At 35.9% G+C, this 24,925-nt stretch overlaps 1 protein-coding gene across 5 annotated transcripts in view; it reads right to left on the bottom strand.

The window, feature by feature from the left end:
• DMXL1 (Dmx like 1) overlaps positions 1 to 24,925 on the bottom strand; it is a 156,155-nt gene that overhangs the window by 96,774 nt on the left and 34,456 nt on the right. For all 5 annotated transcript variants that reach the window (XM_070412512.1, XM_070412508.1, XM_070412509.1 and 2 more), the window contains exons 5-13: positions 23,858 to 23,990; positions 16,386 to 16,452; positions 14,717 to 14,895; positions 11,103 to 11,292; positions 9,707 to 9,875; positions 6,818 to 7,030; positions 3,465 to 3,718; positions 2,678 to 3,356; positions 2,466 to 2,587 (exon numbers count right to left, since the gene is read on the bottom strand). In XM_070412512.1, coding sequence (XP_070268613.1) covers positions 2,466 to 2,587; positions 2,678 to 3,356; positions 3,465 to 3,718; positions 6,818 to 7,030; positions 9,707 to 9,875; positions 11,103 to 11,292; positions 14,717 to 14,895; positions 16,386 to 16,452; positions 23,858 to 23,990 — 2,006 coding nt within the window. The remainder of the gene's footprint in view (positions 1 to 2,465; positions 2,588 to 2,677; positions 3,357 to 3,464; positions 3,719 to 6,817; positions 7,031 to 9,706; positions 9,876 to 11,102; positions 11,293 to 14,716; positions 14,896 to 16,385; positions 16,453 to 23,857; positions 23,991 to 24,925) is intronic.

Genomic DNA, 24,925 nt, shown 5'->3' with positions numbered 1-24,925 from the left:
CCTAGGAATAAACTTAACTAAAGAGGTTAAAGACCTCTACTCAGAAAACTACAGGACGTTGAAAAAAGAGATAGAGGAAGACATAAACAGATGGAAGAACATACCATGTTCTTGGATTGGTAGAATCAACATCATTAAAATGTCCATACTACCCAAAGCAATCTATACATTCAACGCACTTCCCATTAAAATACCAATGGCCTTCTTCAAAGATCTAGAACGAACTCTCCAAAAATTCATCTGGAATAAAAAAAGACCCCGAATAGCTGCAACGATCCTGAGAAAGAACAAAGTAGGTGGGATCTCAATGCCAGATATCAAGCTGTATTACAAAGCCACTGTTCTCAAAACTGCCTGGTACTGGCACAAGAACAGACATATAGATCAGTGGAATAGAATAGAGAGTCCAGAAATTAGCCCGAACCAATATGCTCAATTAATTTTTGACAAAGGAGGCATGAACATACAATGGAGCCAAGATAGTCTCTTCAATAAATGGTGTTGGGAAAATTGGACAGACATATGCAAGAAAATGAAACTAGACCACCAACTTACACCATACACAAGAATAAACTCAAAATGGATAAAGGACTTAAATGTACGACAGGAAACCATAAAAATTCTAGAAGAATACAAAGGCAACAAAATCTCAGACATATGCCAAAACAATTTCTTCACTGATACAGCTCCTAGGGCAGTTGAAACTAAAGAGAAACTGAACAAATGGGACTACATCAAAATAAAAAGCTTCTGCACAGCAAAAGAAACCATCAACAAAACAACAAGAAAACCCACCTCGTGGGAAAACATATTTGCCAACGTCATATCGGATAAGGGCTTAATCTCCAAAATTTATAGGGAACTCATACAACTTAACAAAAAGAAGATAAACAATCCAATCAAAAAATGGGCAAAGGATCTAAATAGACACCTTTCAAAAGAGGACATTCAGAAAGCCAAGAGACATATGAAAACATGCTCAAAGTCACTAATCATCCGAGAGATGCAAATCAAAACAACAATGAGGTACCATCTCACACCTGTCAGAATGGCCATCATCAACAAATCAACAAACGACAAGTGCTGGAGAGGATGTGGAGAAAAAGGAACACTTGTGCACTGCTGGTGGGAATGCAGACTGGTGCAGCCACTATGGAAGGCAGTATGGAGGTTCCTCAAAAAATTGGAAATGGAACTCCCATTTGACCCTGTGATCCCACTACTAGGAATATATCCCAAGAAACCAGAAACACCTATCAGAAAGGATATATGCACCTAGATGTTCATAGCAGCACAATTCACCATAGCTAAGATCTGGAAACAGCCTAAGTGCCCATCAGTAGATGAATGGATTAGAAAACTGTGGTACATCTACACGATGGAATACTATGCTGCTGTTAAAAAGAAGGAACTCCTACCATTTGCAACATCATGGATGGAACTGGAGAGCATTATGCTAAGTGAAACAAGCCAGTCAATGAAGGAAAAATACCACATGATCTCACTCATTCATGAATAATAAAGACCATTACAAACTTTTGAACAATAATAGATACAGAGGCAGAGCTGCCTCAAACTGATTGTCAAACTGCAGTGGGAAGGCCAGAGAGAGTTGGGGGGCAGGAGGGAGGGGAGTAAGAGATCAACCGAAGGACTTGTATGCATGCATATAAGCATAACTAATGGACATAAGACACTGGGGGGTAAGGGAGGGTAGTGGTTTGTCAAGGGCGGGGGGGGGGGAAAAAGGATACTTATGTAATACCCTTTGTAATACTTTAAGAGGAAAATAAAAAAAAAAAAAAAAAAAAAAAAAAAAAAGAATATTATACAGAAAAAAAAAAAAAAAAAAAAAAAAAAAAAAAAAAAAAAAAAAAAAGAAACATTAATGATGAGAATCACTGATCGGCTGCCTCCTGTATGCCCCCTACTGGTGATCAAGCCCACAACCCAGGCATGTGCCCTTGACCAGAATCGAACCTGGGACTTCTCAGTCCATAGGCCAACACTCTATCTACTGAGCCAAACCAGTTAGGGCTCAGGGAATATGTTAAAATATCAAAACCAAAAACATGAAAATACTGGCTTGCTGGAGGTGCTGAAATATGCAGATGATGGGTTGCTATTAGTTGAGCACAGGAAGAAGTACTGCCTATCATAGGCAAAAGCTTTGCAACGGTGCTGAAAGAACTCCATCCTGTATTGCAACCAAGCTGAAAGCTTTTTTCTTTGTTGATTAAAATTAAAATCCCACTCCTGTTATTCCAGCTCACCTTGCCTAGAAAAGAACTGCATATGAACTAACATAACTTGAACATTATACTAACTAACTTCTATTAGTGCCCATTTATCTCTAGCAAAAAGTATTGCAGAAACACATATTGTAGAACACTAGACTTTACATATCCAATAAGTATAAATTAAGTATCTAAAAAAATGTTTAGTTTTAAAAGCCATTTACTTACAGAAATTTCAGGATTGGAAAGTTCACAGAGAAGTTTCTTGGCATCAACAACTGCTTCATATAATCTCAGATACTGTCCATCACTTGCTACGAAGCAAGCACTAGGAGAGTTGCAGTATGCACCTACAAAGTATTTATAAACATTTAAAATTTAATCATTAATCAATAATGTCAGAAAATCTAAATATATTAAATAAAAATCAGAATGCTTACCTAGGCAGTAACTGGGAATAAGAGTGGGCAGCCATGCCACATTGGAAAATGCAGAAACATGAAGAGAATTAATCCGGGCAAGCTCAGAAACTCCTCCAGAAAAAGACAATGGCCCAACTGGATCAACCCTCCAAAGAATTAGCTCACTATAAACGGCATTGGGATCCTGAAATGCCATATCACCGGTGCTTTTATCCTGTTGTGCCAAATCTTCAGTATTTATTGCATCATAAGGTTGTTTTTGGTTATCAACATCTGGTGTCCTTAATGCATTATGGTGTGATGTTGTCAACAATAATGGTAATACTGAATGGCAAGCTAAATCATTAAGATGAAAGCGATGACCACAATATCTAGATTTGTGTGAAATACTGATAACTGTAGAAAAAGCAGATTCCTCAGCAAAACTGACTAGCCACTGATTCAGAGAGCCATCAGCATGCTTTGAAATCATCATAACATTAGGGGTAAAAATACTTAATTTTAAGCTATTAGTTGATTTACTGTGACCAGAAGAAATAAGCATTGATGTGGAACGTGTGAGACTAGAAGGCTTTTGTTTCCCTTGCTGAAGAGCCAAGTCAACATTCTTGGTACAGGCATACATCACTATGCTTTTACAGAGAGAGTTCGCATCACCTGTGGGAAAAGCTACAGGAATTCTGGAAACAAAGGACACCTAGAATTAAGAAAGTGATCATTAGAATGCATGGAATTATATAAAGAGGTATTACAAAACTGTACCCACATTTAACAAATAGCTTTCCAGAGATCTTAATAATAGTACCTGTACTTGGCGAAACATACCAGGCTGGTATTCATCCAGCCAATCCACATGCCAAACCAGCAAAGAGCCATCCATGGGATGAATACTGAATAGCATGTCTGCATTTTTACTCCACTCAGACAGAAGTACTTCAATCTGATGATCAATGGCAGCTGATGGTAATGGTACAAAACTTGAGTTTGGTACCATTTTATCACTACTCAAGTCCTTTTTTTCATGATTTATTTTCAGATCATCAACACCATCATCCATTTCTATAAGCAAAAGAATTCATGAACCAAGTAAATACAATCAAGCTATTACTATAAATTAAAAGATATCTTTTTAGAATATATTTCTTTATTGATTTCAGAGAGGAACAGAGAGGGAGAGAGAGATAGAAACATCAATGATGAGAGAGAATCATTGATTGGCTGCCTCCTGCACGCCCCCTACTGAGGATCGAGCCCGCAACCCTGGCATGTGCCCTTGGCCGGAATCGAACCTGGTACCCTTCAGTCTGCAGGTTGAAGCTCTAAACACTGAGCCAAACCGGCTAGGGCTAAAAGATATCTTTAAAAATGCATTCAAGATGAAAAACATAATAGTTTTCATAAACAAGAAATGGGCCCCCCTTTAAAATCACTGGATTACTGGTAGAAGGGCTATAATTGCACTGGAAAATAGGTAAACTGGTTTCTAAACCCAGATATACCACAATTAACTACTCAGAAGTGAGACACACCAATTCTCTGGATCTTAGTTTTGCTCATGGTAAAATGAGGGAGTTGGATCTGGGGCTATAATTCTGGGCTGAATTTTAAAAATATAGTATTAGAATGGAATTTGCACCTTTTCATAATACCATATTTATGAAAACCTAAGTCTTCTATACTAGCTATCCTCTGGGTCAGCAGCCGCCAACCTTTTAGACCTCACGGACCATCAGTGGTCCGCGGACCACCAATTGGTGACCACTGCTCTAGGAGCATGCACTTATAACTGGCATGACATTTTAAAGAAACTATTTTAAAGGAATACAGTTATAGTACCCAATTTCCAGATTTTCTTCAACATATAGGTAATTAAAAATAAACTGATACAGCCCTAGCCAGTTTGGTTCAGTGGATGGAGTGACGGCCTGAGGACTGAAGGGTCCCAGGTTCAATTCCAGTCAAAGGCTCCATCCCCAGTGGGGGGCGTGCAGGAGGCAGCTGATCAATGATTCTGTCTCATCATTGATGTTTCTCTCTTTCCCTCTCCCTTCCTCTCTGAAATCAATAAAAATATAAATAAATAAATAAATGAAATAAGCTGGTACACCAACTTAATCCAGGTAAATATGTATATTCTGACCTCTATTTCAAACACCTTGGACCCTATTTCTGTTTAAGAGACTTCAAAAATGTTAGACTATTGGTTTTTAAAAATTGGTCAAGACATATAAATCATTAAGAAAAAGAAAAGTAATTCAATAGAAAATCAGGAAAAGGGCATGAAGAGCTAAAATAATTCTGTTCAATTTGCTTCAAGAAAATGCCAAGTAAAACAAGATACTATTTTCCCCTTATTGACTGGCAAAAGTAATATAATGAAAAGATCCAGTGCCGAAACCGGTTTGGCTCAGTGGATAGAGCGTCGGCCTGCGGACTGAAAGGTCCCAGGTTTGATTCCGGTCAAGGGCATGTACCTGGGTTGCGGTCACATCCCCAGTAGGAGATGTGCGGGAGGCAGCTGATCAATGTTTCTCTCTCATCGATGTTTCTAACTCTCTATCTCTCTCCCTTCCTCTCTGTAAAAAATCAATAAAATATATTTAAAAAAAAAAAAAAAGAAAAGAAAAGAAAAGATCCAGTGATGGCAAGGATGTGAAAAAAAGATATATGGAGATACTCAGAGGGAGCATAAACTGGTAAAACATTTCTGGAGGTCAATTTGGCAGAAGATGCTATGCTGTACACCTGAAACTAATTACCCCCCCCAAAAAATTTTTTTTTAAGTTAAATTTAAAAAAATTGACAGACATTATTGAAATTTAAAATGTTTACACTCTAGCAATTCCGCATATAGGAATGTATGTTACAGAAAAATTCACACAAAGATGAAAAGATGTGTCACTGTACCATTACCAGTATAGTGAAAAACTACTCAAATCAATTTAAATGTCCATCAACAGAGGAAATGCTAAAGTTTTCTCTTAACATGGCATACTCAGAAAATGTTTTTAAAAAGTGAGATAGAAAATTTCCCATACTGAATTTGAAAAGCAGGTTGCAAAACACTAATTTTGTTTAAAAATAAACTTCCGTAGTACTTTTTAAAAAACTGCCTATGCAAATATGTAGGAAGATAGAAAAGAATAAGGTAGAAGGACACTCACTAAACAATATGTAAACTTTATACCTATCTAACCCATTTTATTTTTTTCCCTAATGAGCATGTACAATATTATAGTTAAAACCAAACTTTTTAAAAACAAAAACATTTATGAACCACAAACTGTAGCAGATAGCTAGCTGGTCACCACAAATTCGGCTTCCTAGTCCTTAACATAGGATGGCTGGCTACGCAGTCAGGGACTACGTGCACCCCGTGACTAGTGCTTTCCACTGAAATTAGAAAGCGATATGTGCCAATTCTGAGTCAAAGTTGAGAAACAGCTTTACCTTCTCCTCTCCCTCTCTCCCCACCTGACCAGGCTAAATGCAGAAGAGTTTAAGGCCCTAGTGCAGTGATGGCGAACCTATGACACGCGTGTCAGAGGTGACATGCGAACTCATTTTTTTGGTTGATTTTTCTTTGTTAAATGGCATTTAAATATATAAAATAAATATCAAAAATATAAATCTTTGTTTTACTATGGTTGCAAATATCAAAAAATTTCTATGTGACATGGCACCAGAGTTAAGTTAGGGTTTTTCAAAATGCTGACACGCCGAGCTCAAAAGGTTCGCCAACACTGCCGTAGTGTAATGCTTCCCAAACTTTTATATACAAATCACCTGGGGATTTCATTAAAACCATGGATTCTTGTTTAGAAGCTCTAGTAGAATCTGAGATTGTGCATTTCTAACAAGCTCCTGGGTAATGTCCATGCTGCTAGTCCACAGATAGTCCCAGGATTAAGTTGCAAGGCCCTAAGGGTTGACCGATGCCTAAGTATGGAGAATCTTGAGTCCCTATATCACCATGTGGAAGAAAGCTACATGGAAAAGGAATATCTACACTAAATTATTAAATGAGCTAGTCTAAATTTATATTATGTCATTGCAATTCTAAAGTTTATTTCTGATAGTAGCTAGTGTTTTCCTAATATAAGAATCTTTACTATTTTGAACAAAAATTTACATTTTTTATCCTTCTTAAAGCTTTACCTTCATCAGATTTTACATCTGCTTGATTAGAGTCTTCCACACTGGCCTCAGAAGATGGTTGTTCAAAACTTTTTCTAAGTTGTTGTAAAAAGACTTCCATGGACAAAGTAAAATGTAACTCTTTATTGTTTAGCCAGTGAACCACAAAAGGTCCACTCTTCTGTTCATTTTCACTTAGACTTAGAGATGTAATAGAAGGAAGAAGTGGAATATCTGTAAACAACAACAAAAGCAACAAAATTAAAATTTCTATTATTCTAGCATACAAACATCCAGGTCTCCTATTTTTATTGACTGCTACATTTACTTTTAGACCTCTGCAATACATTTTATTTAACCTATAAATAAGACTCCCAACTTAATGTCTGCCACAATTATTATTAAAGATAACAAATGGTAAATTTAATATACCTATTATAAAGGAGGTAAAATTATGTATTCTAGGTCATATAGCATACTTTATTTTTATATGCATAATTTTCTTCAGTTCTAAAAATAATCTCATTAAGAAATGTCTATCATTTATAGACATCTTAATAAGAATGTCTTCATTTATACAAACACTTTGATAAGAAACATTTTAACCTGATCTACCATGCAAACGCCATCATCATGATGTCAAAGAAACTAATAAGTTATCTGGACAGCAACAACTTTCTTTCTTAATAGACAGACATATTAACTTTTGTAATGGCCCATCCATCTAGTCCTAAGATAGACACTACTTATTTATTAGCATCAAGATTGAAGTTGGAAAAGTGAAATTGAGGTTCCCTTATGTTCAAAAAAGGCTTTAAAAACAAACTAATTCAGCTAAAACAATAATTGTTCCTTGGTATTATTTTTGATATAATTGCTAAAGTAAGCATATTGAAGTACAAATTCAACCTAAGTTATGACAAATCATGATCCCTAATTAAAAAAGGAAAGAAAAATTTGTCTATCATATTAAATCACATCTAAATCTTTCTCATGCTGATAAACAGTAAAGGATGAAATGGATTCAGGAAATGTAAATTGATTCTATGCTTCATGAGAGCAAGGATCAGACCTGTTTTGTAACTCCAGTTCCTACCACTATCTTCAATTCCTATACTGGTACAGACTAAACACTCAATAAAAGCCTAGAGGGACTGAACTACCAATTCCATTGTTCCTAGGCGGATACACACCACTTCCAGGAATTAAGAAAATGCCCTCAAGAATACTAATGGGTGGGATTTTCTAATTTTTGACTTACAATCAAATCAAAAGAGACCAGCAATGTCTCTAACAGACTGCATGCCTGGTTGTTAAAGTACACAAGGAGGGGCTAATACTGGATTTTAGCAGAAGCATTCTGGCTAAACAAAAAACCATCTCACATTTTTTTTGTCTCCTGACCTTACTTAAAGAATCTGATTAGTCATTTTTATGAGAAATCTTCGTGGAAAGGATATTAAGTACTAGAATGAAGAGAACATACTCTTAGGAGCTCCTCTCCTGTTTCTATTTCTATTGATGGGCAAATAAGTGAAGCCAAATCTGAAAGTGGGGCTTTAAATAAGAAATAAAGCATCCAGAAAGGTAATTCCAATAGATTCAATTTCAGGAAATGGATTTTCCATAGGGTCTATTCTACCTGCTAGTATTATTTTGCTTTGATTTGCTCTATATGTAGGGATTTTCCTTTGGTACAATCTAAGAAAGGTTTTAGAACTTTCCTTATTGGAAGGTAGTCATCAAGGAGCTGCTACGTGGGAACTAAGGTTTTCCTTTTCTGTAATTTCGTAGCCTTTTCATTAATGTGAGAATTTAAGCTTTCTACCAGTATATTTTCAAAATACTGTCTTTTGCTCAGCAGATACTCAAAATGATTCTACTGACCTTAGAATTGCCTCTGTCAATGTATATCTTTTGATAAAGGTAATGATATTTTCCAAGCCTATATAATTTTTAAATAAAAATAATTCAATACTCTCCCCTTTACACTTTCTTGGTTCATGGATTCTTTTAGGGCTGGTAGCTCTACATGTTAACTTATCAGAGCACTTTTCACTTTAATTCAAGTAACTAATGGACCATACTTATTGCTATGTTTCTTTGAAGAATACAATCCAGCAAATCCAGTGTGCTACATGAAAACAGATGTTGCTAAATTTATGCTTAAGAATATCCCAAAATATATAAAAACTTATCAATAGTGGTTATCTTCTAGGGAGAAAAACTAGGTTGGATAGAGGTGAAAAAAGGCTTTTACTTTTCACTTTCTGTACAGATGGTATTAATCATATGCAAATATTATTTTTAATATTTTCCCAGTAGTATTCTAAGGTTCTACTTGAAATGCCCCAGCTGTGATCAGTTGGTTTCTAAACTTGCACAAAATATTTACTAAAATGATAAGCACTTAAATTCTTCAAATTTATAGACAGATCCAGATATCCTAATCTTCAATCCAATAGTACACATTTGACTTTAGAAATAAGTTTCTTAATTCTTCCATTTATATCTTCTACATATTTCTGCTCTATTTCTGAAAAGGTTTCAAAGATCAAGTACTAAACACATTGGTTTTATTTTAACAACTATAAATAATTATAAAATACCACTCTGTGATGTTAACCTCTGTGTTAAGAATTAGCTCAAATCTCAAATTTGAATAAACTACTAAAGAATCTCAATGGCTTATCAAGATTTTAAATGACAAGCCAAATCATAGCCTTCAGGAGAAAAAATAAATAAATAAAAATCTCATCTTGTATAACCAGTGAGTTGGCTATAATGAAAAATTAACTAAGAAAGTCACCTCCACTTTTTTTTACCTAATTATAACTAAAAGTATAACTTATTTGTTAACAAAATCAATCTACTCGATTCCAAAAACATTTTTGAACAGTGCTTTATTACCCGTGGCTGGGTTGATGCTGGCTGCAATATGAAAGTGGCAAAGTGCATTGGCATGCAGTGGAGTGTTCCTGTGGACGTGATGAGGATCCTGCTGATGTGGCAGGTATCCGGTATGTGCTACAAGTGCAAGAGATCTCCTTCGACCTCTACGAAAATGTCTCAGATTTACCTGTGTGAATAAACAAAGCAAAACTAATGCCTATATTGACATAGGATATATGTATAGGTTACATAATGACTGTTAGACATTACAGATATTCTATTTCAGATGAGTTTATATGTACATTTGTACATAAATATTTTTCAGTAGTTTTGAACAGCTAATTTGAAACCTGAAGAAGCTTGGAGCTTAAACTGCCTGACTCTTAATTATTACATATACATTGCAATTTTTATTTGGTTTATTTTCTGATAAGTAATTTCCCGAACTTAAAAGAAAAGTTTACAATAATGTGTCTGTGGACAATGATGTCTCTATGTACTGTTTTCTTTGTATCCACAGCTTACTCCCTATGACCAGAAAGCATTGGGTAATATCACCATAATAAATTAGGGTTTTATTTCACAATTTACAAAGCATTTTCAGAGATTATCTCATTTTACCCATAAGGCAGACATTGAAAATATTTTTATTCTCATCTTTCAGATGATAAAATAGTTTATATAGAACCCAAGATCTAGAAGTAGACAAGAATCTCCGAATTTTTAGTTGTTGAGTCTCCATGCATATATATTTCATAATATTCTGAGCCATTAGAATACTATACTAATTTGAAAAAATAGTTGTTCCATAATCATACAAAGCATTAAAGATAAATCATTTTTAGATCACTTCCTGTTTTCAATATTAAGAAAACAATAAAAAGAATCTGTATTACTAGACAGTGTTCAATTAGTACAAACATCGAAAATTGACTTTTACTTTCTATACCACTTAGTAAAATAAATACTCCAAGTTCTGAGGGGTTCTAAAGATAACAACTATAGAACAGAATCTGACAAACTCCTCTAATCATTCCTGTAATTAAGACAGGACAAAACACCCCAAGCTCTAAAGAAATAATAAATAAAAAATTCTTATAATCCCACCTTTGCTTTCTCAGATTTTAATTTACTTTATGTTATTTTAGCTAAGACAAGTGCAAGCATCCTTTTGTTATCATCAGTTGACCTAAGATTAACTTCATAATTGTATTTTTTTTGCTCCAGACAAAATCCTTAAGAATACTTTTTAAACCAAATAAAACTGAAAATTTTTGAGATATTCTTAAGACATAGGTATTTTTTATAACTATCCACGCGACTTTGAATATTAATTAGGATAAATGTTATAAAAAAGGCAATGTACAAAAAGTTTTAAAACTTGTAGGAAATAACATTTAACAAAAACACTCACATCTAAAGTGTTTTGAACTCGTTCTTTACTGGAAGCATTTCTCTCGAACTTATTTGTTAAATTAAGTGGTTCAGTCCAATGATTGCTGTCACCTCCATAAAGTAAACAGTCATTTGGTAAAAATGTCTCTACCCAAAGACGACACACATTATCTTTGCAGCAAGTCAACAGTACATTGCATACAGAAGCCCTAAAGAATAAAAACATATTAGAGGCAAAAATATAAATTTTACATATCACATTCTATAATATTTCTAAAATGCTACAATATTTCTAAAATGCACAGAACTAAGGTACTGATGAAGAAAATATCAATATACATTTATACAATGTATTTAATCAAAACCACTACAATTGAGTGGGTTTGTGGTTTCACCACATCAAATGCTTGCTAACCTATTTCTTTTCTGCCTAGAATTAGATAGTTCTTGTTTCAGTCATCTAAGATTTTTCTTACTGCTGAAGAATAAAGACTGAGATCATGCCACAATCCCTCGGTTAATATTTTTAAAAAAAACAACAACCCACATCTAGTAAAATTTTCTGATTTATTCAGTGGATGGTTATTTGAATTATTTCATAATGCTTCGCTTTTACTTCCTGTACAGGCACATGTACACTGGTCCCTAACAGGCTACATTAACTAGTATACTTATTCTCTCCTTGCCTAACACATATGCTAAAATAGTGAGTAGGAAGAATAGAAAATCCATGATATAATAAGTACAGCCACCTACTTCCGTAGTCATTCGTGATTTTCAGTGAAGTGACTATCTTGCCACCCCACAAAATAAAATCAAAACCAACTGCACATATATTAATAAGATCCATAAGCATTAAGAGTTCAAGGTTGAAATTCTATTCACAAAGACTACCTCCTATCAGGACACTCTGCAAATTTAGAAAAAAAGAAGGCACAATATCCTGTAGTATTATAGTTTTATTTAAATACATTTGATTATAAAATGAGCAATCAGTAGAAGGCTTCTATCAGGTAATTCAGTAAGTCAAATTTTTTAAAAAGGAAATAAAAATATTCTGTAGCAGTCACTTTGTTAAACCCAATTTAAAAAGAATAGCAAAGGGGAAGAAAAGAGAGGAGAGCATGTTTTATTCTGATTGCTCTTTCCTTCAGCTTTCCTTCTATATTCTCTCACCTCTCTCCTTCCTCCCCCTTCCTTCCCTTGTCTACTCCCTTTTCTTCCTTATCCAGCTACTCCCTGGGCTTCTCTCCCTCAATTCTCAGCTTCTCCTCCTCTCCAGGCTACCCTCTCTTTCTCCTGTCCCTTCACTTCTCTCCACTTCTTAGAGCCCTTCCTTCATTCCTTTCCAAGCCCTGTTTGTTTTCTCCTTTCTCTATCCTCATGCCTCCTCCATTTTTTCTCCCTCTTTTTTCTCTAGTCCACTCTGCCCTTTTCCTACCCCTCCCCCCTTCCCTCTTGGTTTTCTCTAGTACATTCACACACACAGGCAGTGGCAATGAAACTAAAAGTAAGAAAACAGAAACAGAAGGAAATACATCAAAAGGAAATATATAGAAAGTTCAAGGTTCATAGTGCCCATTAGTAAAGGGCAGAATGGAAAGGCTTACCATGGAAAAGCAGAAGGTAGGAGACTAAAGGGCTGAATAGACAACAACCAGAAGAAGTATAAGAATTTAGGTAAGGGCAACGAAGTAAGAAAGAAAGGTGTACAACTCAGAAGCATGGAGAGGGTTTTGACCCTGGAATGTGGGGTGTCCCAGCTGACTTTCCTTAGGATACTAGGCCTACAATCAGTGTAAACAGCTAGCATATAAGAAATATTCTGATCTACTTGAGGCATTTCTCTGGAATACTTTCCTTCCTCACATCTTCATCTGGGTATCTTATTTTTCTTCAGTGGCATATCATTGAAGATAAAAAATAAAAAAAGGTGTAACCTTATAGAAGGCAACCATGTGATGGGTGTAACAACAGGCTAAAACAGTTTGAAACTGTCATCTAAACCAACTTTTGAAGGTTTCTGGAGGATATAAACAAATCTCCCAACCTGTCCTACATTCGTCAGTTTTTAATTAGTAAAGATGCTTATTCAAACACTTCTCCATTATTCTTTCTCAAACCAGCAGTCCCTTACATAATGTATTACCATTTGGCCAAGCATCTCTTTTTCTTAATTTAATCCTCACCGAGTATTTTTCCAATGATTTTTTGGGGGAGAGAGAGAGAGAAATATCAATGTGAGAGAGACACAAAGAATGGTTGCCTCCCACATATGCTCTGAGCAGGGCTGGGGATCAAACCTGCACCGCAGAACTCTTCACCCTTCAGACTGTTGCTCTAACCACTGGGAAACAGGCTAGGGCTGGTTGAGCATCTTAATTTTATGTGAAAAACAAACCACCTATATCACTTGCTCAGTGAAGATGCCATATTAAGAAGAACAATGATCTTTGATGGGATCTCTTTCTCCTGAGAAAGGGTCAGCCTTCCCACTATGTATATCTGCAGGCAGTAGGCAATTGGTAAAACAAAAGTGAAAACAGAGAGTGCAGGGAGATAAGCTGATTCTTAAGTCACATGGATCCAAGAATAAAATTCTGGAGACCTCTAAAAGATGCCATAACAAACAGAAAATTCTAGTTCTAGATCACAGTTCCCTGTGCTTCAAAACTTAGTTGGTAAGAGATAAAATGAACCCAGGGAGTAAAAAACCAACCAAACAAAAAACTGGTATGCCTTATTACTGTTATCAGGCATTTGTAATGGCCCAGTGTAAGGCATCTGGCCTTGTCTCCACTGTGACCATTTTGCCAACACTGAGTGAACTTGGTCAGGAGCAGATGTACCTGTCCTCTCTTAAAAGACACGATACTATATAAGCCTCTTTTTCAGTACGCTGGTAGTCTAACATCAGTGAATGAAAACTTGGGATATAGCAGAAGAAATCAGCCTCTGAAATGATGTTATCTTCAGATACTTCTAAAAGGTGTAAGTCAGTGGTTGAGCAACGACCCATGAACCAGGAGGTCAAGGTTCGACTCCTGGTCACAGCACATGCCCAGGTTATAGGCTAAATCCCCAGTGGGGGGCTACAGGAGGCAGTCAATCAATGATTTTCTCTCTCTCTCTCTCTCTCTCTCTCTCTCTCTCTCTCTTTCATCATTGATGTTTCTATCCCTCTCTCCCTCTTCCTTCCTCACTCTGAAACTTAAAAAATAAAAAAGGTTCACAGTTGCGATGACAGCTATTTTCACTGGGGTATTTTTTTTTAACCAGAGGAAATACACATAGAAAGTAGAAGACAAGGGAGTAAAATGTGAAAAGTTCCAGACAAACAACAATATGAAGAATGATTATGGGATAAAAGAATTAGATACATAACACAGAGAAGAAAAAGATGCACAACTCTTGTCACTTAAAAACATCTAAAATGGAAGTATATTATCCTTTCACATGGCTCTCCTCTTAACTGCCTCGTGGCCAGAGGGCTACAAGCCAGGGACCATGTAATATTACTTGAATATTCATAGGCAAAGTCCTATACCTATGGGTTCTCAAAATAAGAAAAGTAGTCAAAGTCACAATGATGATGTTCTCTTAATACATGGGAAATATTACTAAGACACTGACCTAGGCATATATTTACTTGTTTTACGCCAGGAAAATCCATTTACAGCTCGAGGATGGGCCAGATATACAAAAGAAAAGTCAATTTCTCCTTGGGATTGTTTTTCTGAACTTTTATCTGGAGAGGTAACAGTTGTCCGCCAGTTTTCTACATTATACCATACCTTTAAAAGACAGTCATCCTAAGAGAGAGAAAAAAACAAAAAACAGAAAAACATCCACATCAGAATTAAAGATTAAGTGAAATAGCAAAAGTAAGGTTTTTCTCCTCAATCACAGCAACTTAAAAATGGGGAAAGGGGTTGTGCATAGATGAACTATGTAGAAAATCTCTGATTTTGACACTTTTCTATTAGATTCCTTAACTATGCTTTGAGAATTAAGGTGTGTGAATGTGTGTATTTAGCAAGGGTTGGTTCAAGGAAAATTCTAGTTACTATATACGATGAAAAACAGTCGTTCAGAAAACTGAAAGATGAAGTTAAGGGCACTTTTTCCATTTAGCCAAGTATCAAATAAGAAAACATTACTACTGACAAACTTAAAAAGACTGATAATATCTGAAAACAAAGGGCAGTTTTCATGAAATATCATATGAATGTTCAAAGAAAATGTTGAAGATGATAAGTAGTTAACAACTACTACTATATTAAATAATCTAAGTAAAATCAAAATTACATCTCCTAATTTTGGATGTAAGAGAAGAACAAGGGAGACTAAAACGCACCATGTTTTACTCTTAAACTGTAATTACATTCCCACCTGTAATGTCAACCTGAATAAACAGCTCCACTTCTAAGAAAACCTCACTGAGGCCCAGTCAATGTGGCTTAATGGTTGAGCCTCAACCCATGACCCAGGAGGTCACGGTTAGATTCCCAGTTAGGGCACATGCCTGGTGTTTCAGGCTCAATTCCCCATAGGGGGCATGTACGAGGCAGCCAATCGATTGATGTTTCCATCTCTCTCTCTCCCTTCATCTCTCTAAAAATCAATAAAAACGTATTTTTTTTAAAACCCACTGAAGATTTAGAGTATCTCACATTCTTAATTTGCAGAAGGCTTTGAGCAATGAGAATAACTTCAGAACAATAACGTCAACTGTGCATTAACTGCTCTGTAAACCAATAATTAAAAATAAAATCATTTCAAAGAAATACATTGTTCTAAAATCAATAGATAATAACAAAGAAAATGATTACAAATGTCCTTCTGGAAAGTCTGTAAATTCTTATAGCTTAAATACAGCTTATATATGTCAGATTAAAGATAATATAAATAGTAGCAACAGTTTATAGACAGTATACTACATGCAGGGCACTATGCCAGTCACTTTACATATACTGTCTAAATTAATCCTATGATGAATGACCTGAAGTAGGTATTATTATCCTCAGTTTACATGAGAAAACCAAGGCTCAAAGAGATTAACTACTTACTGAATATCAAAAAGTTGGTAAATGGTAGATTTATAACCAGATTACTTTTAAGTCTATGCTGTCTCAATTATACTATATTACTTTTTAACACAATAACATTGAGCCAATTTTGCTATTAACATTTTAAACAGAAAATATTTTCAACTTAAGTAAGAATAAAGCCGATTAATGTTTATATGAAGTTTCAAAATAAACCATAAACACAATCTGGCAATAGCAGTTTCATAAATTACCTTCCCAGCGGTGGCAAAAAATTCTCCATCTGGTGAAAATTTCATTAAATGAATTTGAGAAGCAGTTCTGTAAATTAAACAAAGAACAATTGTCAAGGAAAAATAAGTAAGAAATAATGCAGTATTACTCCACTAAACTATACTCAGCAATTCCTTCAAATAATAAAACTTTCTAATAACACAAGTTACACCTCACTTTTAAGTACAACTCTTAAATATAAAATAAATTTTAAAATATAAAACTTTACATTAAATATAGAGATTATTTTTATGTCTAAATATCCATACATAAGAATCATACAAGGAATGACTTGTCAGTCTTTAAAACTTAAGACCAGCCCTGGCCAGTGTGGCTCAGTTGGTTGGAGCATTGTCCAGTACACCAAAAAGTTTCAGGTTCAATTCTTGGTCAGGGCACATACATAGGTTTTGGGTTCAATCCCCAGTCAGGGAGCATATGGGAGGCGATGGATCAATGTTTCTCTCTCTCCCTTCTTTCTAAAAAAAATAAATTAATTAATTAAAATTTAAAAATCAATAAATACATCCTCGGTTATTAAAAAATAAATAAAACTTAAGACCAGAGTCATAGCTCTCATTCCCTCAGAATGTGAAAGAATGATTTTATTTTTAATCTGGAATCTAATATCCAGAGCCACAGATAATCTATATTCCACAATACATTTTCAGGGACAAATCAGTATTTTAAGATGAATTCTGCCTGAAGGCAGCATTTGACTAATTAAAGATTATGTGTGGGTTAATGGCCATCATAAACTCAGCCTGCCAGCTTCACCTGTATACTTGGTAAGTACTAGTTTTTCTTCTCCAAGGAGCTTTGGCTCATTTCCCTTCATTGCCTTCTGGCTACCCATATATGCTGATCCCAAGACACTTCTCACTATCTTCGCTTTCCTTTTCTTAACCAAGTTCATGCTTATATTCATCCTAAAATTATTTGTAAAGCAGACGAAAGATGACTTCTGTTATAACTCAGCACAAATAATGTTTTCCTCATTTTAAATGCAATAAATACATAATAGAAAATATTGATACAGACGGATAAGAAAATGAAATCATCTATAGTTTCAAAGAAAACCACTCAACATTTTATTTTATTTTATTTTAAAATACATTTTATTGATTTTAGAGAGGAAAGGAGAGGTAGAAAGAGATAGAAACATCAATGATAAGAGAGAATCATTGATTGACTGCCTCCAGCACGTCCCCTACTGGGGATCAAGCCCGCAACCCAGGCATGTGCCCTTGGCCGGAATTGAACCTGGGACTTTCAGTCCGCAGGCCGACGCTCTATCCATTGAGCCAAACCAGCTAGGGCACCACTCTTAACATTTTAATACACAGAATTCCAGATGCTTCTGTCCACTCTCCCTTATCTACTTTCTATAGGACAGTGGTTCTCAACCTTTTGGCCCTTTAAATACAGTTCCTCAAGTTGTGACCCAACCATAAAATTATTTTCGTTGCTATTTCATAACTGTAATGTTGCTACTGTTATGAATGGTAATGTAAATATCTGATCTGCAGGATGGTCTTAGGCGACCCCTGTAAAAGGATCGTTCGACCGCCAAAGGGGTCACGACCCACAGGTTGAGAACCGCTGCTATAGGAGGATGTAGAAGAGGGTATGAAAACCGAGGTCATATTTACAATTTTATATGCAACATTTATTTTTAAATGTTATGAAAAGTTTTGTGTATCAATATGTGTAAATCTGCGTTGATTTACTGGTTTATGGTATTCTATTACACATATATGCAATGATTTTAACGAGTCTTCAGTTGATTATTCAGGGAATTTTTCTGTATTTTAGTTGTAATTCCAGTTTGGTCCTGGGAGCGTGTCCATGCAGCATCCACTTACTCTGCTGCCATTTTTAATCTTCCCAAGTGAGCTATCTGCAATGATTTTAAATAATTTGACAATTCACTGCTGTTTTCTCATTTTGCTGTTTTGAAAAAAAAAAAAGTGGTGTGATGAACACTCTTGCAAATGCATTTTTTATGCATCTGGTTAGCCCTACAGGTGTCCTTAAGACAAATTATTAAAAATGCCTGGTATCCATGATTGTGACCTTGTCCCCACTAATCTTTTCTCAAAAGAGCAACTAAAACAGTCTTTTAAAAGGGAATCAGATCTCAACACTCCCTCTGCTCAAAACGCTAATAGCCTCACACTCACTTAGAAAAGGCAAAAGCCTCACAATAACCTATAAATGGACTCTTGACTTTGACCATTTCCCCTATCACTCTTCACCTTGTTCACTTTCCTTCAGCCACAAGCTAAGCAGCAGTTTTTGCAATGGATGTTCCCTCTGCCTACAACAGTCTTCTCCCAGAGATATGCACACATGGCTTACTGCCTCCCTTCCTCCAGGTCTATACTCAAATGCCACCTCTACTCCTCTTCCCCTTACCCTACTTACTTTTTCTTTATCGTACTTACTGATCTTCATCTACATGTGTAGCATGTTTTAATTTTTTTCTTATATTTAGTAAATTATGGAGACCTATTAAGTATAGTGTAATCTTCAGCTAATCCTTAATCAAAATTTGCAGTTTCTAGTTTCATGGCTTTTCTGCTTACTTAATAAACCAGCTCAAATAAATTAGTATGTCTAGCCCAAGTTATTACTGTATAATCTTGATTTAACTTAAAATTATTCCCCTCTCCCAAATAATACATTCTCAGTTTAACCCAATGGAAACCCCTTACTAGATCTGCAGTGGAAGGCAACAGCACACTTCGCTGCTCCCCTCTTCCCAATTTTCTAAAGAAAAGAGTCCAAAACAAAGCCATAGCTCTTTCCAAAGAACTATCTTTGCAAAATCCTATTCCCTTTTCACATGGTAAGCCTTTTTAATACTCATGATCTAGCTGAGGGGTACAAAATACATGGAACCAGCTCCTTTGAAATCTCCTTGGTAAATTCCATATATAGGAGGGATGCATTACACTCATTTTGGTATCTCATATATATCCTATTATTGCTTCAAATAACACTGACTCAGGAAGAATGGCATTTAACATCCTGTCATACCAGTTTACTGGTTATTGCCTATCTTCCCCAATCTGTTCCCTGCTCTATTTCAAGCACTTTTACACTGCCTGGAACATGATAAGCACTCAACAAATATTTGTTGAATTAATGAATAAAATTTAAAATTGCTATTAAAGGTATGAAAAAAAACTAAGCCTGCTAATTCATATTTCCAAATTGTTCTCTAGAAAGATAATTCTAATTGCACTCCCTTCTTAACAGTATAAAAAAGTAGCTGTTGATCTGCAACTAGGAGAAAACCAAGATGGCGGCATAGATAAATACCGGAAATTGCTGCCTCCCACAACAACTTCAAAAAATACAACTAAAAGACAAAACGGACATCATCCAGAACCACGGGAAGGCTGGCTGAGTGGAAATTCTACAACTAGAAGGAAAGAGAAAAGCACTGAGACTCAGAGGAGGTGTGGAAGTAAAGTGCAGAGGTACGGAGGCGCACGCAGCAAGGGCTGGCAACTGAGGACGCGGCTGTCTTTTTGAATCAGGAGGGAGTCACAAGCTCCCGACTGCTCTGAACTCCACTTCTGGGAAGTCTCTGGGGACCCAGACTCATACGGGGAGAAACTGGACTGTCTGGCAGCGGGCGGAACTTGAGGGCGGCTTCCTCTCAGAGGTACTTGCAGCTATTACCGGGACACTGAGACTCGGGGCCTCTTAGGGCAGGACTGAGGATCAGCCATAGCTGTTTGCTCCGCCCTGTTGATCCCTGAGACCCCGCCCCACCCAAGCTGCGGCAGAGGCTTTTGCATATGAATGCCCTGGCCCTTTGCAATCTGAAAAATACCTAACAAATTTCAGCTGGGCCAGACAGACCCAGAACTCCAAGAGAAGGCCCAAGGCCCCACAGAAGCTTGCATTAATTCACAGCTGGGCCTCATCTGGCACCTCCAAACCCCAAACAAAGAAGGGGAATCTGCAGATCTCTTCGTAGCTCCTGCTGGGTAGCCTCAGGCAGAGGCTAAATTAGCACCTCCTTAGATCCAAGAGCCAGATTACAACTCCTCAGATCCATAAGGGGGCAGAGGCGCACGCGGCAAAGGCTGGCAACTGAGAACTCGGCTGTCTTTTTGAATCGGGAGAGAGTCTATAGGGGGCAGACTCAGTGAGCACCAAAGCCCCACTGAAGCAAGTCTTGCCCCAGAAGGGTGTCTTCAGCACAGAAGTTCTCCCACAGCAGACACAGCTGATTCTCAAAGCCAATTGGCCTGGAAGTCAATTCCTCCCAGTGATACCTACAACAATCAAGGCTTAACTACAACAAGACTGTGCACAAAGCCCACAAAGGGGTGCACCAAGAGTGTCCACCTCAGGTAATTGGGGAGGCTGAGCCACTGGGCCCTATAGGACACCTAGCACAGAAAGCCACTTTATCAACACAGGGAAGCATAAAAAATGCGGAGACAAAGAAACAGGACACAAATGACAGAAATGGAGGAAAGCAAAATACTGGATATAGAATTCAAAACCACACTTTTAAGGTTTTTCAAGAACTTTCTAGAAACTGCTGATAAATTTAGTAAGACCTTCAAAAAGATTGGTGAGACCACCGATAAATGTAGTGAGACCCTCACGAAATCTAGTGAGACCCTCGAGGTTATGAAAAAGGACCAACTAAAAATTAAGCATACACTGACTGAAATAAAAAATATTATGCAGAGTTCCAACAGCAGACTAGAGGATCACAAGAATCAAGTCAAAGATTTGAAATACGAAGAAGCAAAAAACACCCAACCGGAAAAGCAAAATGAAAAAAGAATCCAAAAATACGAAGATAGTGTAAGGAGCCTCTGGGACAACTTCAAGCGTACCAACATCCGAATTATAGGGGTGCCAGAAGAAGAGAGAGAGCAAGATATTGAAAACCTATTTGAAGAAATAATGACAGAAAACTTCCCCTACCTGGTGAAAGAAATAGACTTCCAAGTCCAGAAAGTGCAGAGAACCCCAAACAAGAGGAATCCAACGAGGACCACACCAAGACACATCATAATTAAAATGCCAAGAGCAAAAGACAAAGAGAGAAATCTTAAAAGCAGCAAGAGAAAAAAAGTCAGTTACCTACAAGGGAGTACCCATACAACTGTCAGCTGATTTCTCAACAGAAACTATGCAGGCCAGAAGGGAGTGGCAAGAAATATTCAAAGTGATGAATGGCAAGAACCTACCTAGCAAAGATTACTTTACCCAGCAAAGCTATCATTCAGAATTGAAGGTCAGATAAAGAGCTTCACAGATAAGAAAAAGCTAAAGGAGTTCATCACCACCAAACCAGTATTATATGAAATGCTGAAAGGTAGCCTTTAAGAAGAGGAAGAAGAAGAAAAAGGTAAAGATAAAAATTATGAACAACAAATACACATCTATCAACAAGTGAATCTAAAAATCAAGTGAATAATCTGATGAACAGTATGAACTGGTGATTGTAATAGAATCAGGGACATAGAAAGGGAGTATACTATTCTTGGGGGGGAAAGGGGTGTGGGGGATGCAGGAAGAGACTGGACAAAAATCGTACACCTATGGATGAGAACAGTGGGTGGGGAGTGAGGGCGGGGGGGGGGGGGGGGAGGAACTGGAAGGAGGGGAGTTATGGGGGGGGGGAAAGAGGAACAAATGTAATAATCTGAACAATAAAGATGTAATTTAAAAAAAGTAGTTGTTTTTCCAAACACTCACTAGTAATAGCCATTATTCATCCTCTTTCTGGATATTTCACATTTCTTGATTTCAAGTGAGATCAATCAACCATTAATATGTTTATTAGTCATAAGTACTGCGGTTTAAAATTTTTCTCCTCATTGTCCATTTCTGTTCTTTTCTAATTAATTTTTAAGACCTTGTTTTAAAAAAGGGATTATCCCAAAATTGCAAATATTTTCTCTCTCAAGTTTTTATTTCTTTTCCTTAGGGTCCTTCTTATTTACAGAATTTTTCTTTTTTTGGTAATCCTCATCCAAAAATATTTTTTCCACTGATTTTTTTAGAGAGAGTGGAATAGAGGGAAGGAGAAGAGAAAGAGAGAGCGAGTGAAAGAGAAAAATTTATGTGAGAGATATCTCAAATGTGCCCCAAACCTGGCCGAGGATCAAACCTGCAACCCAGGTATGTGCCCTTTACCAGGAATCGAACCTGAGACATTCACCAGCAACACTCTAACCATTTAGCAACACTAGCCAGGGCGAAAGAAATATTTTATTGCTACAGTAAAAACAATCAATTTTTTCCTTTCTTTTCCTTTCCTTTCCTTTCCTTTCCTTTCCTTTCAGTTTCAAGTTTTGGTATCATACTTAGAAAGTCTTTACCTAACTCTAAAGCAATACTTTTCTTCCCATAGCAATAGAACATAAGTGACAAATGTTAGCCATATATGTGACTTAAAATTTCCTAGTAGCCACATTTAAAAAAGTAAAAACAGGTGAAATTAATTATATTTTATTTAAACTAATATATCAAAAATATTATCATTTCAAGATGTAATCAATAAAAAATTGATAGGATAATTTACATTCTTTTCTTTGTGCTAAGTTTTTGAAATCCAGTATGAATTTTATATCTACAGCACATCTCATTTCAGGCTAGCTACATTTCAAGTGCTCAACAGTGATATGTGGCTTGTTGGTACCATACTAAACATTGTAGCTCTGAAATATAAAAATTCACCTGTTTTCTTCTAATATTTGTTTCATTATATAGAAATTCAATTTGTTCTTCCTTTGACCTTTATTTTGGTGTCAGATATGAAACAGACTCTAACTTCATTTCTCTTCCATAAAGCTAGTAAGTTTGTCCCTCTCATGTAAAATGCCACCTTAAATATTAAACCTCCACATATAACTGGGTCTAATTCTGAACCCTAATCTGTCTGTTCTTATATCAATGACAAACTGCTTGATCAGTTGTAGCTTTAGAATTCATTTTCCTATGCTAATATCTTCGTTCTTTCTTTTCTCTCAGAATTTTCCCATACTTGACCTTTTAAATGAACTTCAGCACTATGCTCAAAAGTAGAAATTCCAATGGGATTTTGACAAAAATTATGTCCAATATATAGATTACTTTGGGAAAAATGTACCTCTTCACAACAGAAAAATTTTCATTCAAAAGCATTAAAAGTATCTGTCTTTTTCCTTTTGTATAATTTAGCAAGTTCTATTAATGATCTTCATATAGGCCTTACACATTTCATAAATGTTTTATTCAACAAGTTAAAAAAAAAATTTGTAGAACATGGGAAATGGTGAATACTCTGTATATATTTTTAAAAAAGCATGTCACAATAAAAAAAAGTCAATACATTTTATGTTAGTGTGGTTTTACACAAACTAAATGCATCTATAATAAAACCACATGGCAGAGGTTTGTCAGTTTAATCCCCTAATTAATTGCTTACTTGTAATGCCAAATGCATCTCCAGTCTCCCAAGTTAAGACCTGTTTTATCTGGATTTTCATCTTCAGTTGGCTTCTCCAAGTTAGCATTGGACCAGAGTTGCAAACAGCTAGAACCAGTTAAAAGACGATTGCCTAAAAAATATATATATATATATTATTCAGCATTTATTAGTTAGGAATTTAGTTGGTGAGTTAAGTTACACACTCAATAGTTTCATATAACACTATAAAGATAAAATAACTTCCAAAAAAAAGTCAAATAACAAAAAGAGATTGGGGGAGAAGGATTAAAGTTATATTTTAATTTTGTTAAAGCAGCTTAGGGGGGAAAAAAAGAGATTTTTATAATCTCTCATTCAACAAACATTTAATGAGCATCTTCTTTGTACCAGGCACTGTGCTAGGCATGAAGCATATAATGACAAATATAACACTGTCCTTTTTTATAATGAGTTTATATTCCAGTAGAAAAATATGAACAAAGGCATGAAGACATTCGAATTCAAATATATTCCCAAGAATGGCTTGTAATCTGTACAAAATAAATAGATCTGTAAAAATAAATAAGATTGGAAAAAAATCTGAGGTCAGATTATGAAACACTTTTGATGTTCATAAGGAGTTTGGAGTTTGTTATAGATACTTGGAAGTTAAAGATTTTTAAGTGGGAGGAGGGAGTTTACATAAATGGATCTGTATTTTAGAACAAGGGGTCTCAACTGGGGGGAGGGGTATTAACAGAGAGACTTGAAAAGGCCTGTGAACCTCACTTCATTGAGATATGCAAGTTATATGTATAGTATGTACATTTTTCTAGAGAGATATTCAGTAATTTCCACCATACTTTAAAAAATTCCAGTACACAAAGAATGGTAAAGATTCATTTTAGAAAATAACTCTAGTGATAGACAAGATTAGGGAAAACATAAGACAGAGAAACCTGGTTAACCTTCTGTAATATACTGATGGGAAATCACGAGGACCTCAATCAAATATTAAAGTAAGACAAGGACTTGAAAGTCATTTCAAAAGCAGAATTTTCAAGGCTTAACACCAATAAAAAAAAC

Source organism: Myotis yumanensis, unplaced genomic scaffold (assembly GCF_028538775.1).
Source record: "Myotis yumanensis isolate MYYU_CA2020_CCGP unplaced genomic scaffold, mMyoYum1.0.hap1 SCAF_4, whole genome shotgun sequence".
NCBI lineage: Eukaryota > Metazoa > Chordata > Mammalia > Chiroptera > Vespertilionidae > Myotis > Myotis yumanensis.
This window is presented reverse-complemented; position numbering and strand designations above follow the sequence as displayed.